The sequence below is a fragment of the Salvelinus alpinus genome, chromosome 34 (genome assembly GCF_045679555.1).
Source record: "Salvelinus alpinus chromosome 34, SLU_Salpinus.1, whole genome shotgun sequence".
Lineage (NCBI taxonomy): Eukaryota > Metazoa > Chordata > Actinopteri > Salmoniformes > Salmonidae > Salvelinus > Salvelinus alpinus.
In genome coordinates this window covers 17,799,172-17,817,524 of record NC_092119.1, presented here as the reverse complement: position 1 = coordinate 17,817,524, position 18,353 = coordinate 17,799,172, and the positions used below count along the sequence as shown (strand labels likewise).

Sequence of the window (18,353 nt, the reverse complement as noted above, 5' to 3'; positions counted from 1 at the left end):
AGTACATTTAGAAAAAACAAGTTATATTAACTGGCTAGCTAGCTAGCGTTAGCAATAGGGATGCCTAATATATCGGTGAACATATCGCAATCGGACGATATTAGCTTAAAATGCCAACATCGGTATCGGGCCGATGTCTAGTTTAACGGCGATGTTAAAAATGTTGGCGATGTTTCAGCGAGACAACTCAAAGGTGAAATCCATTAAAGCCCAGATAATGACAATCAACCGTTCTCTGTCGTGGGTGATGTTGGCTTTCGCCGACTGGTGGAGCACCGGTACACACTACCAAGTGCGCTATTTTTCAGACGTTACCCTACCGGAGTTACACAGTAATAGCGTCACTGCTATTAGCTTCACGACATACATACTATGGAACGCCGTTTGGGTCTTTGCATGTCAAAAAAGATACAGTAGCACTGTCAAAGCTGTACAAAAAAATCTGCAAACAAGCGAACACCGGCCACGAACGATGTGTTTACAATACCGCGTTGGTAATAAAGCATAATTTGTTCGACCGCAACTTCTGGGGTAGCTAGCTAGCTTTAGATTGGTACCTACCTATCACCAATACAACCAGCCTGAAAACAATGACCAGTAGAAACTGCAGTCATTTTATTATTCTTAGCAATGATTTAGGAATCCTTGTGAGTAAGTATTAGCTAGGTTGCCACTTATTGTTCGCCTATTGAAATTAAACTTCAGTTCATGAAAATAAATAGCTAGCAAGCTACTTAACCCTGTTGCCCAAAGCTAACGTTATAAGCAGCCAGCTAGCTTCATCTGGCTAGTGAGGTTCGACCGGACCGGGTTATCTGTTGTGAAGCTAGCCACAATAAGGATTAGGCACAGTCGTGGAATTTGCAGTTTGCCTTCAAAGTAAAAGTATGTCATTGACAGTGATGCAAATTAATACAAATAGTAGAATTATGCCATACTTTTATTTTGAAGGCTAACCGCAAAGTCCACTCGTGGCTAGCTTCACATAGATGGGTCCAACCACCATTAATCAAATAAGAACTGTCTTATAAATTAGGGTTATTTTAGATGATGACACCTAGATTATGTTGTTGTGGTGTGTTTGTGTGTAACCTTTATGTAACTAGGCAAGTCAGTTAAGAACAAACTCTTATTTACAGTGAAGACCCGGACGACGCTGGGCCAATTGTGCGCCTCCCTATGGGACTCCCAGTTACGACTGGATTTGATACAGCCTGGATTCGAACCAGGGACTGTAGTGACACCTCTTGCACTGAGATGCAGTGCCCAAGTCCACTGCGTACATGTGTGTGTGTGTTAACTATTTAACTGTACTAGAATGCTTAAAAGGCTGCAAAAATGTTTAATATCGGTTATCGGTATCGGGTTTTTTTGTCAAGGAAAATATCAGATATCGGTATCGGGCAAAAATGTCATATCGGGGCATCACTAGTTAGCAATATTGGGTGGTCAATAAGACTAAGAGGTAACCAGCTGAGCCAGCAAACAATGTAACAAAATTATGATTTCAGGCTCTGTATTTTAAGAATCACAGAAACAAGTATCCCTGGTGCACTGTTAAATTATTTAGCAATTTAAACAAAGACTTTTGGGATGAAAACTCTCTGTTTTTGTAATTCCCTGAATGAGTTTCAAAAGTGATCTGGTCCGAGGTGTTGGACTCTAAAGGGAATAGGGAATAGGGTGTCATTTGGGTCACAGATATGAGTGTCCTATTGATGTAGACATTTCTCCATACATACATTTCTGTGATTACATAATACACATACTGCTGTCGTAAGAGACTTCACTACAGAGATTTGTTGCTAAACAACCAACCCGACTATGGAGATAGTACTGTCATCCCACTGAACCTAACCCATAACACCAATCAGAACAGAGAGCGACAGAGAGACCCTCCCTGAACAACATATACAGTATTTCAACGTATTGTCGAGGGCACTAGAACAGTCTGCAGCACCTAGCCTCACCTGACTAGAATCTGAAGTCAACTGGCTACTGTTTGCTGATGATCTGGTGCTTCTGTCCTTAACCAAGGAGGGCCTACAGCAGCACCTAGATCTTCTGCACAGATTCTGTCAGACCTAGGCCCTAGGTGAATCTCATTAGGACAAAAATAATGGTGTTCCAAAAAATGTCCAGTTGCTAAGACCACAAATACAAATTCCATCTAGACACTGTTGCCCCAGAGCACACAAAAAACTATACATACCTTGGCCTAAACATCAGCACCACAGGTAACTTCCACCAAGCTTTGAACGGTCTGAGAGACAAGGCAAGAAGGGCCTTCTACGCCATCAAAAGGAGCATAAAATTCGACATCCCAATTAGGATCTGGCTAAAAATACTTGAACCAGTTATAGAACCCATTGCTCTTTATGGTTGTGAGGTGTGGGGTCCGCTCACCAACCAATAATTCAAAATTAGGTGAAATACCACAGTGTGCCATCACAGCAAGATTTGTGACCTGTTGCCACAAGAAAAGGGCAACCAGTGAAGAACAAACACCATTGTAAATATAACCTATATTTATGTTAATCTATTTTCCCTTTTGTACTTTAACTATTTTCAGAGTGTTAAAACACTATACATAGCCATAATATAACATATTTGCCGTGACGTATTATCATTAATGCGATGACTGTTAACTTATCAAATCAATGAACTATGTTTAATTGATTACGTGATTAAATTAATCATGTAACAATTAACTCAGTAACTTGGGGCACCACGGGAAAACGTATTTAACGAGTTACTATCTCCCAAATTATACTCTTATAAGATATATTCATATCTATAGATAACAGTCACTTATTCATGTATTTTTACCTCATATCAGTCTCATTCTGAACGTCGTAATATTCTATTAATCTGCACGAACCCTAGTCTACATGATGACTCAGTTTACATAAACTAATGAAATAATCACACAGAAATATGTAAACACACACAGTAAAAGGTTGAATTGATTACTAACATAATGCAATGAAAAGTCCCTAGTGGACTAACCCGATATGACGGCTGGTTACACAATGAAAAGGTGGGGAACGAAAGAGCGGGAGAAGGAGAGACAAAGGAATTTTATCGTACATACAGTTGAATAATACGCTCATCGTCAATATGGATATTTAGCACCCCAACAACCGCTCATTCGGATTTAGAAATGCAATGTACATATTGTCGTCTGTCTCTGTTGAAATTGTCCGATCCGTCTGTGACGAATAGTTCAACAGAAAGTCTCTGGTTGTCCACTAGAGATCACCATGTCCTTAGTAGTTGTAGTAGTAGCTTTCTTTGTTCTGGAAGACTGGATACATCAGATGTTCCAATGGTCGTTTGATGAGATCTTCCTCGTGTCTTTGGTCAAAGTTCTAGACTACTTTACATGCAGAGCTGCAGGCGGTGCATGTCTTAGTCTTCTTCACTCGTTGAGTTTCAGAGGGTCTTGTAGTTCTAGACCATTTGTCACGTGTAGCCACCGCTACACGCTGTCTGGTCTAGTAGTTTTAAACCATTTTACACGCCAGTAACAACCCGACAATGTACTGGTCTTGTAGTTTTAAACCATTTGTCAGCCGCTCCATGCTGTCTGGCCTAATATGTTAATTCTTTAGGAGTTCTTTATAAGCACTCTGGCAAAAGGGGCGTTCCATTCTTTTGGCATAATGTCTGTGCTCATGTGGGCATGGTTACTGACTTGGCAAAAGTTTATATAAAAACAATTATCTCATTTAGAAGGCTAAAATAACATTGCATCTTCTCACATATAGTTTCATATTTAATCATATATATTTTACAGCATTTAGATGTCAACCTGACCCCTTGAATGCGAATACTTTCAGAGATGCAGCTGTTTAGTTATACCGTCCTTAATGATATCACAAAACAACTGCTTTGACATGATTATTGTTTGGAGCCCCACCAACCATTCCCCACATTATTTACATAAAAAATATTGTTTCAATGTCCAACCTTTTGATGTTAAAGTTTTGGGGCAGAGTCTCTCTCTACACACAAAGGATTTTTGACTTCTCCATACTACAGTGCATGAGAGAGGAAGTTTACGACCGGTCATTAAAGTCCTAGAACAGGCCCCACTCCCCCCCCCCTCCTCTCTGGTGAGAGAGAGAGAGGAGCTCTCTTTGATCCTCACCCAGGAGGGAAAGTCATGACAATTTGAAATCTCAATTTAAATTATTTTGAAACTTTTGTGAGTGTAATGTTAATTTCTGATTGTTTATTTAACTTTTGTTTATTATCTTGCTTTGTCAATGTAAACATGTGTTTCCCATGCAAATAAAGCCCATGCCAATAAAGCCCCTTTGAATTGAGAGACTGAGTCTGAGATAGAAAGACACACACACACACACACACACACACACACACACACACACACACACACACACACACACACACACACACACACACACACACACACACACACACACACACACACACACACACACACACACACACACACACACACACACACAGAGCATCTGAAGGTTCAGGCAGTGACACAAACACACTCAGACAGATTACACAGGGTTTTTGTGCTGCTGTGATGACCCCAAAGACGACACGCTACCATTCTGTGTGTTTGGCTGGCAACATGTTGATCCCTTATGGATGGGGATTCTGCGCATCCCCACATAGAGAACATAAAACCCTCAAAGAGAACACATAATGCATCCTTTAGGGTAGCAGGTAGCACAGACCTGGAAGGGAGCCTAACCACAACGAGTGTTTTCAACTGAAGGGTTGCTGTGAGCGGTGGATAAATGCAAAACAACACTGAATAGTTCAGAACAGATCCTGATATGTTGATAACTCTCAGTGTGGAATCTAGTTAAACCATTCTGTGGTACTTCAAGAGTCCTGTATGGGTACTGAGGGAAACTGACCTTTGATCCCTGGGAATGACCTCTCAGCTGTTCTTTAACACTCTTTAACTCACAGGGGTGTCATCACAGTGACCCTACAGTGACCCTACTGCCCTGCACAGACACACACACACACACACACACACACACACACACACACACACACACACACACACACACACACACACACACACACACACACACACACACACACACACACACACACACACTCTCTCTCTCTGCAAAAAGAGGCCAATCCTCTTAAAAGCCTGGTATACAGTTGTAACCCCAAGGGCGCAGTTTGTGTTTTTCTATCTATCTACCCTTATGTCTTCTCTCTGTTATTGCCTTGTTATACACAGATTGGTGACATTTTTACAGGCAGCTAACCAAAGTCACAGTGTCCTGAGGCAGAGGGATGCCATTTATTTTACCCCAGGCAGGAGAATACAAAACACATGCTGGCCATTTTCAATGATACGATAGATAGCGTATAAATGAACTGAACTGACAACTGCTGTCTTACAAGGTGTTCTAAAATGGCCTATTGACAATCCTGAGCATCAAACCTCTCAACTTCTGTGCTGAGCTCCTCTCTCTTGTACAGATATCAGCAGCACATTTTCTCCTCTTGGACTTCCGTGTGCACTGTCTACTCCTCTAAATGTGTTCTCTCTCTCCCTCTCTCTCTCTCTCTCTCCCCCTCTTCCTCTTGCTGCTCTCTCTCTCTCTCTCTCTTTCTCTCCCTCTATCTCTCAGCAGATTAAAAGTGGTGATCTGAAGAGTCTGAGGAAGGGTTTCTACCACTCTGAGTCTCAGCTCTCACGGTACCAGCAAGACCCACTGCAGAATGTACGTACAGTATGGCGCCAAACCACTCCCTCTCCCTGCCCTGACCACTCAGTGGATAAATCCTAGCTACCAGAAAACCGTATCTGTTTTGAGCCGATTTGCAGTATATTTTAATTGAACAACAATTAGAGGTCGCTGCGGTAACAGTCACCGTAGCAGTGGTCACCAAAGCAGAGGTCTTTGTGGCAGCAGCATTGTTGTTTTATGTTCTCACTCCGGCTGATAAGGGTCAAGGTCAGGGGTCATGATCTGTCAGGAAAGATCAAAGCCAACAGGGAAAAGACACACACATGGGGGACACATTCAGAGGGAGAGAGAAAGAGAGTTCTGAAAGCTCAGACATTTGTAAGGCATTTCCTGAGTCTCAAAGACTCACACAAGGTTGAAACCAGTCCGCAGATTTCTATCCCTACATCGGTACATTCTTCCTCTTATTGCGGCCTTAACTCCTTTGAAGTGCTTCAAGAGTTTCCCTCGCTGACTTGCTTTGAACTGGACTTTCAAACACTTTCAAACCTTCTCCAGCTCCTCTACATTTCAAGGTGTACGATCCCACTTTCCAATATCAAATCAAATCAAATGTTATTGGTCACATACACATGGTTAGTGGATGTTAATGCAAGATGAGCGAAATGCTTGTGCTTCTAGTTCCAACAGTGCAGTAATATCTAACAAGTAATCGAACAAATTCACAATGACTACCTTGTACACACAATGTAAGGGGATGGAATAAGAATATGTACATATAATATCTGGATGCGCGATGGCCGTGCGGCATAGGCAAAATGCAATAGATCTTTTAAAATAGAGTATATACATACAGTTGAAGTCGGAAGTTAACATACAACTTAGCCAAATACATTTAAACTCAGTTTTTCACAATTCCTGACATTTAATTCTGACATAAAATTCCCTGTCTTAGGTCAGTTAGGATCACCACTTTATTTTAACAATGTGAAATGTCAGAATAATAGTAGAGAATGATTTATTTCAGCTTTTATTTCTTTATGGGTCAGTGGGTCAGAAGTTTACATACACTCAATTAGTATTTGGTAGCATTGCCTATAAATTGTTTAACTTTGGTCAAACGTTTCGGGTAGCCTTCCACATGTTTCCCAGAATAAGTTGGGTGAATTCTGGCCCAATCCTCCTGACAGAACTGGTGTAACTGAGTCAGGTTTTTAGGCCTCCTTGCTCGTACACACTTTTTCAGTTCTTCCCCAAAATTTTCTGTAGGATTGAGGTCAAGGCTTTGTGATGGCCACTCCAATGCCTTAACGTTGTTGTCCTTAAGCCATTTTGTCACAACTTTGGAAGTATGCTTGGGGTCATTGTCCATTTGGAAGACCCATTTGCGACCAAGCTTTAACTTCCTGACTGATGTCTTCAATATAGATGTTGCTGAGATGTTGCTTCAATATATCCACATAATTTTCCTTCCCTCATGATGCCATCTATTTTGTGAAGTGCACCAGTCCCTCCTGCAGCAAAGCACCCCCACAACATGATGCTGCCACCCTCGTGCTTCACGGTTGGGATGGTGTTCTTTTTCCTTCAAACATAACTATGGTCATTATGGCCAAACAGTTCTATTTTTGTTTCATCAGACCAGACGACATTTCTCCAAAAAGTACGATCTTTGTCCCCATGTGCAGTTGCAAACCATAGTCTGGCTTTTTTATGGCGGTTTTGGAGCAGTGGCTTCTTCCTTGCTGAGCGGCCTTTCAGGTTATGTTGATATAGGACTCGTTTTACTGTGGATATAGATAGTTTTGTACCCGTTTCCTCCAGCATCTTCACAAGGTCCTTTGCTGTTGTTCTGGGATTGATTTGCGCCAAAGTATGTTCATCTCTAGGCGACAGAATGCGTCTCCTTCCTGTCCGGTATGACGGCTGCTTGGTCCAATGGTGCTTATACTTGCGTACTATTGTTTGTACAGATGAACGTGGTACCTTCAGGCGTTTGGAAATTGCTCCCAAGGATGAACCAGACTTGTGGAGGTCTACAATTTTTTTCTGAGGTCTTGGCTGATTTCTTTTGATTTTCCCATGATATCAAGCAAAGAGGCACTGGGTTTGAAGGTAGGCCTTGAAATACATCCACAGGTACACCTCCAATTGACTCAAATTATGTCAATTAGCCTATTAGAAGCTTCTAAAGCCATGACATACTTTTCTGAAATGTTCCAAGCTGTTTAAAGGCACAGTCAACTTAGTGTATGTAAACTTCTGACCCACTGGAATTGTGATACACTGAATTATAAGTGAAATAATCTGTCTGTAAACAATTGTTGGAAAAATGACTTGTGTCATGCACAAAGTCCTAACTTACTTGCCAAATCTATAGTTTGTTAAAACAAGACATTTGTGGAGTGGTTGAAAAACGAGTTTTAATGACTCCAACCTAAGTGTATGTAAACTTCTGACTTCAACTGTATGAGATGAGTAATGTAGGATATGTAAACATTATATAAAGTGGCATTGTTTAAAGTGACTAGCGATACATTTATTACATCCACTTTTTTATTTTTAAAGTGGCTAGAGATTTGAGTCAGTATGTTGGCAGCAGCCGCTCAATGTTAGTGATCAAATCAAATCAAATTTTATTTGTCACATACACATGGTTAGCAGATGTTAATGCGAGTGTAGCGAAATGCTTGTGCTTCTAGTTCCGACAATGCAGTAATAACCAACGAGTAATCTAACCTAACAATTCCACAACTACTACCTTATACACACAAGTGTAAAGGGATAAAGAATATGTACATAAAGATATATGAATGAGTGATGGTACAGAACGGCATAGGCCGTGCGTCTGTGCATCTGTAGAAGTTTGTGAGTGCTTTTGGTGACAAGCCAAATTTCTTCAGCCTCCTGAGGTTGAAGAGGCGCTGCTGCGCCTTCTTCACAACGCTGTCTGTGTGGGTGGACCAATTCAGTTTGTCCGTGATGTGTACGTCGAGGAACTTAAAACTTACTACCCTCTCCACTACTGTCCCGTCGATGTGGATAGGGGGGTGCTCCCTCTGCTGTTTCCTGAAGTCCACAATCATCTCCTTTGTTTTGTTGACGTTGAGTGTGAGGTTATTTTCCTGACACCACACTCCGAGGGCCCTCACCTCCTCCCTGTAGGCCGTCTCGTCGTTGTTGGTAATCAAGCCTACCACTGTAGTGTCGTCCGCAAACTTGATGATTGAGTTGGAGGCGTGCATGGCCACGCAGTCGTGGGTGAACAGGGAGTACAGGAGAGGGCTCAGAACGCACCCTTGTGGGGCCCCAGTGTTGAGGATCAGCGGGGTGGAGATGTTGTTACCTACCCTCACCACCTGGGGGCGGCCCGTCAGGAAGTCCAGTACCCAGTTGCACAGGGCGGGGTCGAGACCCAGGGTCTCGAGCTTGATGACGAGTTTGGAGGGTACTATGGTGTTAAATGCTGAGCTGTAGTCGATGAACATTATTCTCACATAGGTATTCCTCTTGTCCAGATGGGTTAGGGCAGTGTGCAGTGTGGTTGCGATTGCGTCATCTGTGGACCTATTGGGTCGGTAAGCAAATTGGAGTGGGTCTAGGGTGTCAGGTAGGGTGGAGGTGATATGGTTCTTGACTAGTCTCTCAAAGCACTTCATGATGACGGAAGTGAGTGCTACGGGGCGGTAGTCATTTAGCTCAGTTACCTTAGCTTTCTTGGGAACAGGAACAATGGTGGCCCTCTTGAAGCATGTGGGAACAGCAGACTGGGATAAGGATTGATTGAATATGTCCGTAAACACACCAGCCAGCTGGTCTGTGCATGCTCTGAGGACGCGGCTGGGAATGCCGTCTGGGCCTGCAGCCTTGCGAGGGTTAACACGTTTAAATGTTTTACTCACCTCGGCTGCAGTGAAGGAGAGCCCGCAGGTTTATTAAAGTGGCTGTTTAACAGTCTGATGGCCTTGAGATAGAAGCTGTTTTTCAGTCTCTCGGTCCCAGCTTTAATGCACTTGTACTGACCTCGCCTTCTGGATGATAGCGGGGTGAACAGGCAGTGGCTCGGGTGGTTGTTGTCCTCTATGATCTTTTTGGCCTTCCTGTGACATAGGGTGCTGTAGGTGTCCTGGAGGGCAGGTAGTTTGCCCCCGGTGATGCGTTGTGCAGACAGCACTACCCTCTGGAGAGCCTTGCGGTTAAGGGCAGTGCAGTTACCGTACCAGGCGGTGATACAGCCCGACAGGATGCTCTCGATTGTGCATCTGTAAAAGTTTGTGAGGGTTTTAGGTGACAAGCCACATTTCTTCAGCCCCCTGAGGTTGAAGAGGCGCTGTATTCGGCTAGGGATGCTGTCTGGGCCGGCAGCCTTGCGAGGGTTAACACGTTTAAATATTTTACTCACGTTGGCCATGGAGAAGGAGAGCCCACAGTCTTTGGTAGTGTGCCGTGTCGGTGCCACTGTATTGTCCTCAAAGCGCGCAAAGAAGTTGTTTAATTTGTCTGGGAGCAAGACGTTGATGTCCGCGACAGGGCTGGTTTTCTTTTTGTAATCTGTGATTTTCTGTAGACCCTGCCACATACGCCGTTAAATTACGACTCAACTTTGTCTCTGTACTGACGCTTTGCTTATTTGATTGCCTTGCAGAGGGAATAACTACACTGTTTGTATTCGGTCATGTTTCCAGTCGCCTTGCCATGATTAAATGTGGTGGTTCACACTTCCAGTTTTGCACGAATGCTGCCATCAATCCACGGTTTCTGGTTAGGGTAGGTTTTAATAGTCACAGTGGGTACAACATCTCCAATGCACTTCCTAATAAACTCACTCACCGAGTCAGGGTATACGTCAATGTTATTGTCTGAGGCTACCTGGAACATATCCCAGTCCACGTGATCGCGTAATCTTGAAGTGTGGAATCCGATTGGTCAGATTTGTGGTGGATATATCTAAGCACTGGCTCTTTTAGTTTCTAGTTTTAGTTTCTGCCTATATGAGGGGAGCAACAAGATGGAGTCATGGTCAGATTTGCCGAGTGGGTGGTAGAGGGGCCTTGTATTCATTGCGGAAGTTAGAGTAGCAGTGGTCCAGCACAATCAATGTGCTGGTAGAATTTAGGTAGCCTTGTTCTCAAATTAGATTTGTTAAAAGCCCCAGCTACAATAAATGCAGCCTCAGGATATATGGTTTCCAGTTTACATGGAGTCCAGTGAAGTTCTTTCAGGGCCGTCGAGGTATCTGTTTGGGGGGTATACTATAATCGAAAATAATTATTTTGGTAGATCATGCGGTCGGCATTTGATTGTAAGGAATTCTAGGTCAGGTGAACAAAAGGACTTGAGTTCCTGTATGTTGTTATGATTACACCATGAGTCGTTAATCATGAGGCATACACCCCCGCCATTCTTCTTACCAGAGAGATGTTTGTTTCTGTTGGCGCGACACATGAAGAAACCCAGTGGCTGTACCAACTCTGACAACATATCCCGAGTGAGCCATGTTTCCATGAAACAGAGAATGTTACAATCTCTGATGTCTCTCTGGAAGGCAACTCGTGCCCTAATTTCATCCACCTTGTTGTCTAGAGACTGGACATTGGCGAGTAATATGCTCGGAAGCGGTGGATGGTGTGCTCACCTTCTAAGTCTGACCAGGAGGCCCCCCCGTCTGCCTCTCCTGCGGCAACAACGTTGTTTTGGGTCGGCCTCTGGGATTAGATCCAATGTCCAGGGTGGAGGTCCGCACAACGGATTCGCTTCAGGAAAGTTGTATTCCTGGTCGTAATGTTGGTAAGTTGACGTCGCTCTTATATCCAATAGTTCTTCCTGGCTGTTTGTAATAACACTCAAGATTTTCTGGGCTAACAATGTAACAAAAAACAAAAAAATGACTGTATTGTTTCCTAAGGACTTGAAGCGAGGCGACCAACTCTGTTGGCGCCATCTTGCAATATTGAATGTCAGTCTCCAGTAATATGCACTTTTACTCCAGCCCTGCTTCTGCTCTGCCTCTTCCACATTCCACACTGAGTGTTAAGAGACAATAACCTCAGGTCTTTAATGTAAACAGAGCTCAGACTTTAACCAATAACCCAGAGTAATACAGTAGACCTTACAACAGCAATACATCATGTTAACCCTAACTTCCACCCCTCATTCTGTTTATCTAGCTTTGATTCTATCAGGAATCAAGGTAAGACCCAAGTGCAGACTGTGTGAAGTAACAATGTTTATTGTAACCACAGGGGCAGGCAAACGACCGGTCAAGGCAGGCAGGGGTCGATAATCCAGAGCAGAGGCCAAGGTACAGGAAGGCATGCAGGCTCAGGGTCAGGTCAGGCAGAGGTCGATAATCCAGAGTAGGAGCAAAGGTACCGGACGGCAGGCAGGCTCATGGTCAGGGACAGGCAGACTTCAGTAATCCAGAGTAGGAGCAAAGGTACAGGACGGCAGGCAGGGGTCCACACAAAATATGAAACATAATACAGAACATCATGAGACAAGAACAGCTCACGGACAGAACAACATACATTTTCAAAAAGGCACACGTAGCCTACATATGAATGCATACACACAAATTATCTAGGTCAAATAGGGGAGAGGCGTCATGCCGCGAGATGTTGTTTTATCTGTTTTTTGAAACCAGGTTTGCTGTTTATTTGAGCAATATGAGATGGAAGGAAGTTCCATGCAATAAGGGCTCTATATAATACTGTACGTTTTCTTGAATTTGTTCTGGATTTGGGGACTATGAAAAGACCCCTGGTGGCATGTCTGGTGGGATAAGTGTGTGTGTCAGAGCTGTGTGTAAGTTGACTATGCAAACAATTTGGGATTTCAACACATTAATGTTTCTTATAAAAAGAAGAAGTGTTGCAGTCAGTCTCTCCTCAACTCTTAGCCAATAGAGACTGGCATGTATAGTATTCATATTAGCCCACTGATTACAATTAAGAGCAAAATGTGCTGCTCTGTTCTGGGCCAGCTGCAGCTTAACTAGGTCTTTCCTTGCAGCACTGGACCACATGACTGGACAATAATCAAAATTAGACAAAACTAGAGCCTGCAGAACTTGCTTTTTGGAATGTGGTGTCAAAAAAATCAGAGCATCTCTTTGTTAAGACTAGGCCTAATCTTTGCAACCATTGAATCTATATGTTTTGACCATGACAGTTTACAATCTAAGGTAACGCCAAGTAATTTAGTCTCCTCAACTTTTTCAACAGCCACACCATTCATTACCAGATTCAGCTGAGGTCTAGCACTTAAGGAATGATTTGTACCAAATACAATGCTCTTAGTTTTAGAGATGTTCAGGACCAGTTTATCACTGGCCACCCATTCCAAAACAGACTGCAACTCTTTGTTAAGGGTTTCAGTGACTTCATTAGCTGTGGTTGCTGATGCGTATATGGTTGAATCATCAGCATACATGCTTTGTTTAATGCCAGTGGTAGGTCATTGGTAAAAATAGAAAAGAGTAGAGGGCCTAGAGAGCTGCCCTGCGGTACACCACACTTTACATGTTTGACATTAGAGACATTAAAGAAAACCGTCTGAGTTCTATTAGATAGATAGCTCTGAATCCACAATATGGCAGAGGTTGAAAAGCCATAGCGCTTAAGTTTTTTCAATACCCAGAGGATAAGTGGAGAAGATGGGCAACACCTGGAGGGGGTGGAGACAAGCACAAGGACATGTGAAACAGATCAGGGCGTGACAGATTCTCTAGCCCAGCTTTAGAGCTGGAGACTGAAGCTGAAGACTCTCTTTCTCTCTCAATTCATTTCAATGGGCTTTACTTTCTCTCTCAAGTCAATTAAATGGTCTTTCTCTCTCTCTCAAAGGGAAATAAACAATAAAACATGAACAGTAAAAATTACGCTCACAAAAGTTCCAAACGAATTAAGACATTTCAAATGTCATTATGTCTATATACGGTGTTGTAACGATGTGCAAATAGTTAAAGTACAAAAGAGAAAATAAATAAACTCTGTCTTCCCCCTCTCTCTTTATTTCTCTCTCTATATGTCTGTCTCTCTGTCTCTCTCCTTTATAGCCCAGAGATTTCACATGTATCTCTGTTGCTTCCATGTTTAACCAGAGGCCGTCCCTTAAAGACCACTAATTAAATTAGCATCCCTCCTTACAGAAGGGCAAAGACGCCCTCTGCTCTCTCCTTCTCTTTCATCCCCCTCTCCAGCTCTCACCTTGGGGGCGTCATTGTCCTCATTCTTAATCCCTCTTCTTCCTTCTTATCCTCTTCCTCCATCATCCTTTCCTCTCCATCCCCCCCACACTCCTCCTCTTCCTCCAGCAGTAATGTAGAGAGGGGGAGAGAGAGGACAAGAGGGAGAGGAGAGGAGGGGGAAGGAACAGAAGGGAGAGAGCATAGGAGGCTGTGAAAGGAGAGGAGATAAGTGATGATTGAAGGAAGAGAGACTGAAGGAGCAGAGACAGAGGAGAGGAGAGGAGAGAGCAGAGAGAGGAGAGGAGAGAGCAGAGACAGAGAGAGGAGAGGAAACAGAGATCAGAGACAGAGGGAGGAGAGGAGAGAGAGCAGAGACAGAGAGAGGAGAGAGAGCAGAAAGAGGAGAGAGAGCAGAGACAGAGACAGAGAGAGGAGAGAGAGCAGAGACAGAGAGAGGAGAGTGAGGAGAGAAGAGAGAGGAGAGCACTCTTCTTTAGCTAATCAGAACTCTGATTGGTCCTGATAAAAAAAACTTTGGAGTCATCATGGTAACCACTCAGGTAAAAAAAGAATAAGAGTGTGGTGTGTGCAAAAAGTGTGTGTGAGTGTGTGTCTGTTCTGGAATGAAATACAGACCGACTTTAGACTCCTGTCCTGATTAGCATGGCTTTGAACTTCAACTTCAAACACAGAAGGTGACGCTTTGAATAATGCATCATATCTCTCTCTCTCTCAATTCTATTTCAATTTAAGGGGGTTTATTGGCATGGTAAACATATGTTTAAATTGCCAAATCAAGTAAAATAGATAATAAACAAAAGTGAAATAAACAATAAAAAATGGACAGTAAACATTACACTCCAAAAGAATAAAGACATTTCAAATGCCATATTATGTCTATTTACAATGTTGTAATGATATGCAAATAGTTAAAGTACAAAAGGGAAAATAAATCTGAGTGAAATATGTGTCTCTAATATGGTCATACATTTGGCATGAGGTTAGTAAGTACAGCTCAGTTTCCACCTCATTTTGTGGGCATTGTCTGCCTACGGCGGTCTTTCTATAGCAAGGCTATGCTCACTGAGTCTGTACATAGTCAAAGCGTTCCTTAAGTTTGGGTCAGTCACAGTGGTCAGGTATTCTGCAACTGTGTACTTTCTGTTCAGGGCCAAATAGCATTCTAGTTTGCTCTGTGTTTTTGTTAATTCTTTCTAATGTGTCAAGTAATGATCTTTTTATTTTCTCATGATTTGGTTGGGTCTAATTGTGTTGCTGTCCTGGGGCTCTGTGGGGTGTTTTTGTGTTTGTGAACAGAGCCCCAGGATGAGCTTGCTTAGGGGACTCTTCTCCTGGTTCATCTCTCTGTAGGTGATGGCTTTGTTATGGAAGGTTTGGGAATCGCTTCCTTTTAGGTGGTTGTAGAATTTAACATCTCTTTTCTGGACTTTGATAATTAGCGGGTGTCTGCCTAATTCTGCTCTGCATGCAGAGGGTTGTTTTTGCTGAATTCTGCATGCAGAGTCTCCATTTGGTGTTTGTCCCATTTTGTGAATTCTTGGTTCATACCTCACAACCATATAGGCAATGGGTTCTATAACTGATTCAAGTATTTTCTTTTCAGATCGTAATTGGCATTGTCAAATTTTATTTTCCTTTTGATGGCATAGGCCCTTCTTTACTTGTCTCAGATCGTTCAAAGCTTTGTGGAAGTTACCTGTGGCGCTGATGTTTGGGCTGAGGTGTATAGTTTTTTGTGTGCTCTAGGGCAACTGTGTCTAGATGGAATTTGTATTTGTGGTCCTGGCAACTGGACCTTTTTTGGAACACCATTATTTTTGTTTTACTGAGATTTGGCTGTTAGGGCCCAGGCCTGACAGAATCTGTGCATAAGATCTAGGTGCTGCTGTAGGCCCTCCTTGGTTGGGGACAAAAGCACCAGATCATCAGCAAACAGTAGACATTTGACTTCAGATTCTAGTAGGGTGAGGCCGGGTGCTGCTCTGGTTCTGGTGCCCTTGCCAATTCGTTGATATATATGTTGAAGAGGGTGGGGCTTAAGCTGCATCCCTGTGTCACCCCACGGCCCTGTGGAAAGAAAAGTGTGTGATTTCAGCCAATTGTATCCACACACTTGTTGTTTGTGTACATGGATTTTATAATGTTGTATGTTTTTCCCCCAACACTAGTTTCAGGTGGAGAAGTGCTAATTGAAGTTGTATCAAGCTTGGCAGCCTTAATTTAGCATTCAGTCCTTATATAGTAATGGAATGTATTTTTCTTCTTGGCTTTTGGAAATAAAATAAAGCTTCAGACTAAACATTACTCACTCAGTTCCAGGTTGGTGTTTTCAGGTTTCCAGAGCATTTGCTGTATAGCTTTGGAATAATAATCTTTGGTAGTTGTAAGCCTTCCAGGTGATTCCGTAATTCCATCCAAGATCAGGTTGTGGGTTTTGAGTTTTGATTTGGAGTGAAGGTTGTTGTAGAGGGTAGCATCCCGTATATGTTCCTGGCAAAAAAATCCAAGTTTATCTAACTCTAAATCTATCGTTTTTTAAGAACATGCTGAAAAATGCAGGAGCTCATCTGATCATGACCCCTCTCTCTCTCACACATCAATTCACATTCCGCTCACACAATGACATGGACTGATACACACTTTAAACCCTGGTGTCCAGGGTTGTAGAAATAAAGTACATATTTGCTTATTGTCGTGTCTTTGGCTATGCTGGATTAAGTGATATGACATGCTATTCTATAAAATCCTATACCTGATTGAGCTAATCATGTAAATGTAATTACCTAGAAAGTCGGGGCACCACAAAATAATATTTATAGAACAGTTATCTTCTGAATAAACTCTTAAAGACCTAGTAATATTTTACATCAGTAGCAGTCAATATTAATCGTCACCTTATTTCAGTCTCATCTGAAAGTTGTAAATTCTTGGTTATCTTCACGAACCCTGGCTAACAAGTTGAATCAGCAATACAAAATTGGGTTTAATTATTTATTTACTAAATACCTAACTAATCACACAGAATTACATATACACAGAATGAATCATACATTGATTACAAATTATGTCATAAAGGAAAACGTCCCTAGCGCACAGAACAGATATGACAGCTGGTTACACAAAGAAAAGGGGGCTGGGTTTGAGTGAAAGAGCGGGAAGACTGAAGAACAAAGGGAGAAGCGATGTCTCTATCGGGCCGTAGGCAGCTACTCTATCGTAAATACAGAATGTTATGCATTCTAAATTACCGCCCATTTGGAAAAGGAAAATGCAATAAATATTTACTATGAGCTGCGCTTCAATAGGTTGGTGGTAGATGGAAGGCCGTGTTGCCCAACAGAGTCCTTTGAAGAGTGTCTCTGGTGGTGAACGGGAAACGTTGTAGTGTCGTCATTGTGTGGTAGACGGGATACTCTGTCCGTCCTTTCCTAGCCCACGTTTACAGCGGCCGCTGCTAACTCAACAGCTAGGAGGTATCACTTCTGTAGCGAATAAGAGTTCAAAGTTCATACCATTCGCAACCAAAGTTCACGCTGAGGTTGGCTTCGTTCTGTAGTTATTATCTGAATCCTTCTGACATCGGATCGTCATCCTAATGTACCCGGAACAGGAGGTTACATTTTCGTCAAGGGCTTATATAGTGGAGGGAGAAGGGTGTGTTTCATACTTTATAACCCATGTCTCTTCACAGGCGCGGGCCACTGATTGAGCAGAGCCCTAACCTTATGAAAACCCAAATCTCTCATTTGGAAGCTAAAATTACATTTAATCTTTTCACCAATAATTGTATATTTAAACATTTTAATTGCACAACAATTCCATGTGAATCTGATAACTATAATGTGTAGACTTTCCCAGATACAGTTTATGTCGTCCTGTCATCAGTCATAATGTCTCAGATGACAACCGAACTGACATCATATTCATTAAGTACCAACGCATATTTTCAACTGGTTCTATTACCGAAATATGGTTCCTTTCCCTCCACTTGTTCGATGTTCCCAGACTCTCTATGTTTAACAAAGGCTATTCAAGAGTCCCTCTGTAGAGTCAAGAGAGAGGGAAGGGAGAAAGGTATTTATGGGGGGGTCATAAACCTTACCCACAGGCCAACGTCATGACATTATTGTTTGGCATAACCTGTGTGCTACGTCAATACGTGTTGTGAGGGGCTACCTGTGATACGTAGAGAGAGATGGTACCTATTGTTGAGGGGGTTGCCCCCACCCCTGCTAACCCCCCCTCTATAGCCCATACACCCCCCTACATCCGTCACGATCGTGATCACATCGCTGTAGCACCGACTGAGGCAAAATCCCAACCGTTTAATAACAAGAGCAGCAAATCAAATGTCAAAGTCAATCAAGATTCTCTCTGACACAGTAGCAGTTGCAATGTACTTTTAATGAGTGATTCTCAGTCTTGTAAAAATGGTTGGTTGT

General features: G+C 42.6%; 1 protein-coding gene across 3 annotated transcripts in view; it reads left to right on the top strand.

The window, feature by feature from the left end:
* LOC139563400 (coiled-coil domain-containing protein 85C-A-like) overlaps positions 1–18,353 on the top strand; it is a 93,669-nt gene that overhangs the window by 63,972 nt on the left and 11,344 nt on the right. The window contains exon 3 of one of the 3 annotated variants that reach the window (XM_071382040.1): positions 5,646–5,735. The exons of 1 other annotated variant lie outside the window; for it this stretch is intronic. In XM_071382040.1, coding sequence (XP_071238141.1) covers positions 5,646–5,735 — 90 coding nt within the window. Of the gene's footprint in view, positions 1–5,642; positions 5,736–18,353 lie in introns of all 3 variants that reach the window. One more of the 3 variants, XM_071382039.1, reaches the window with a different exon arrangement.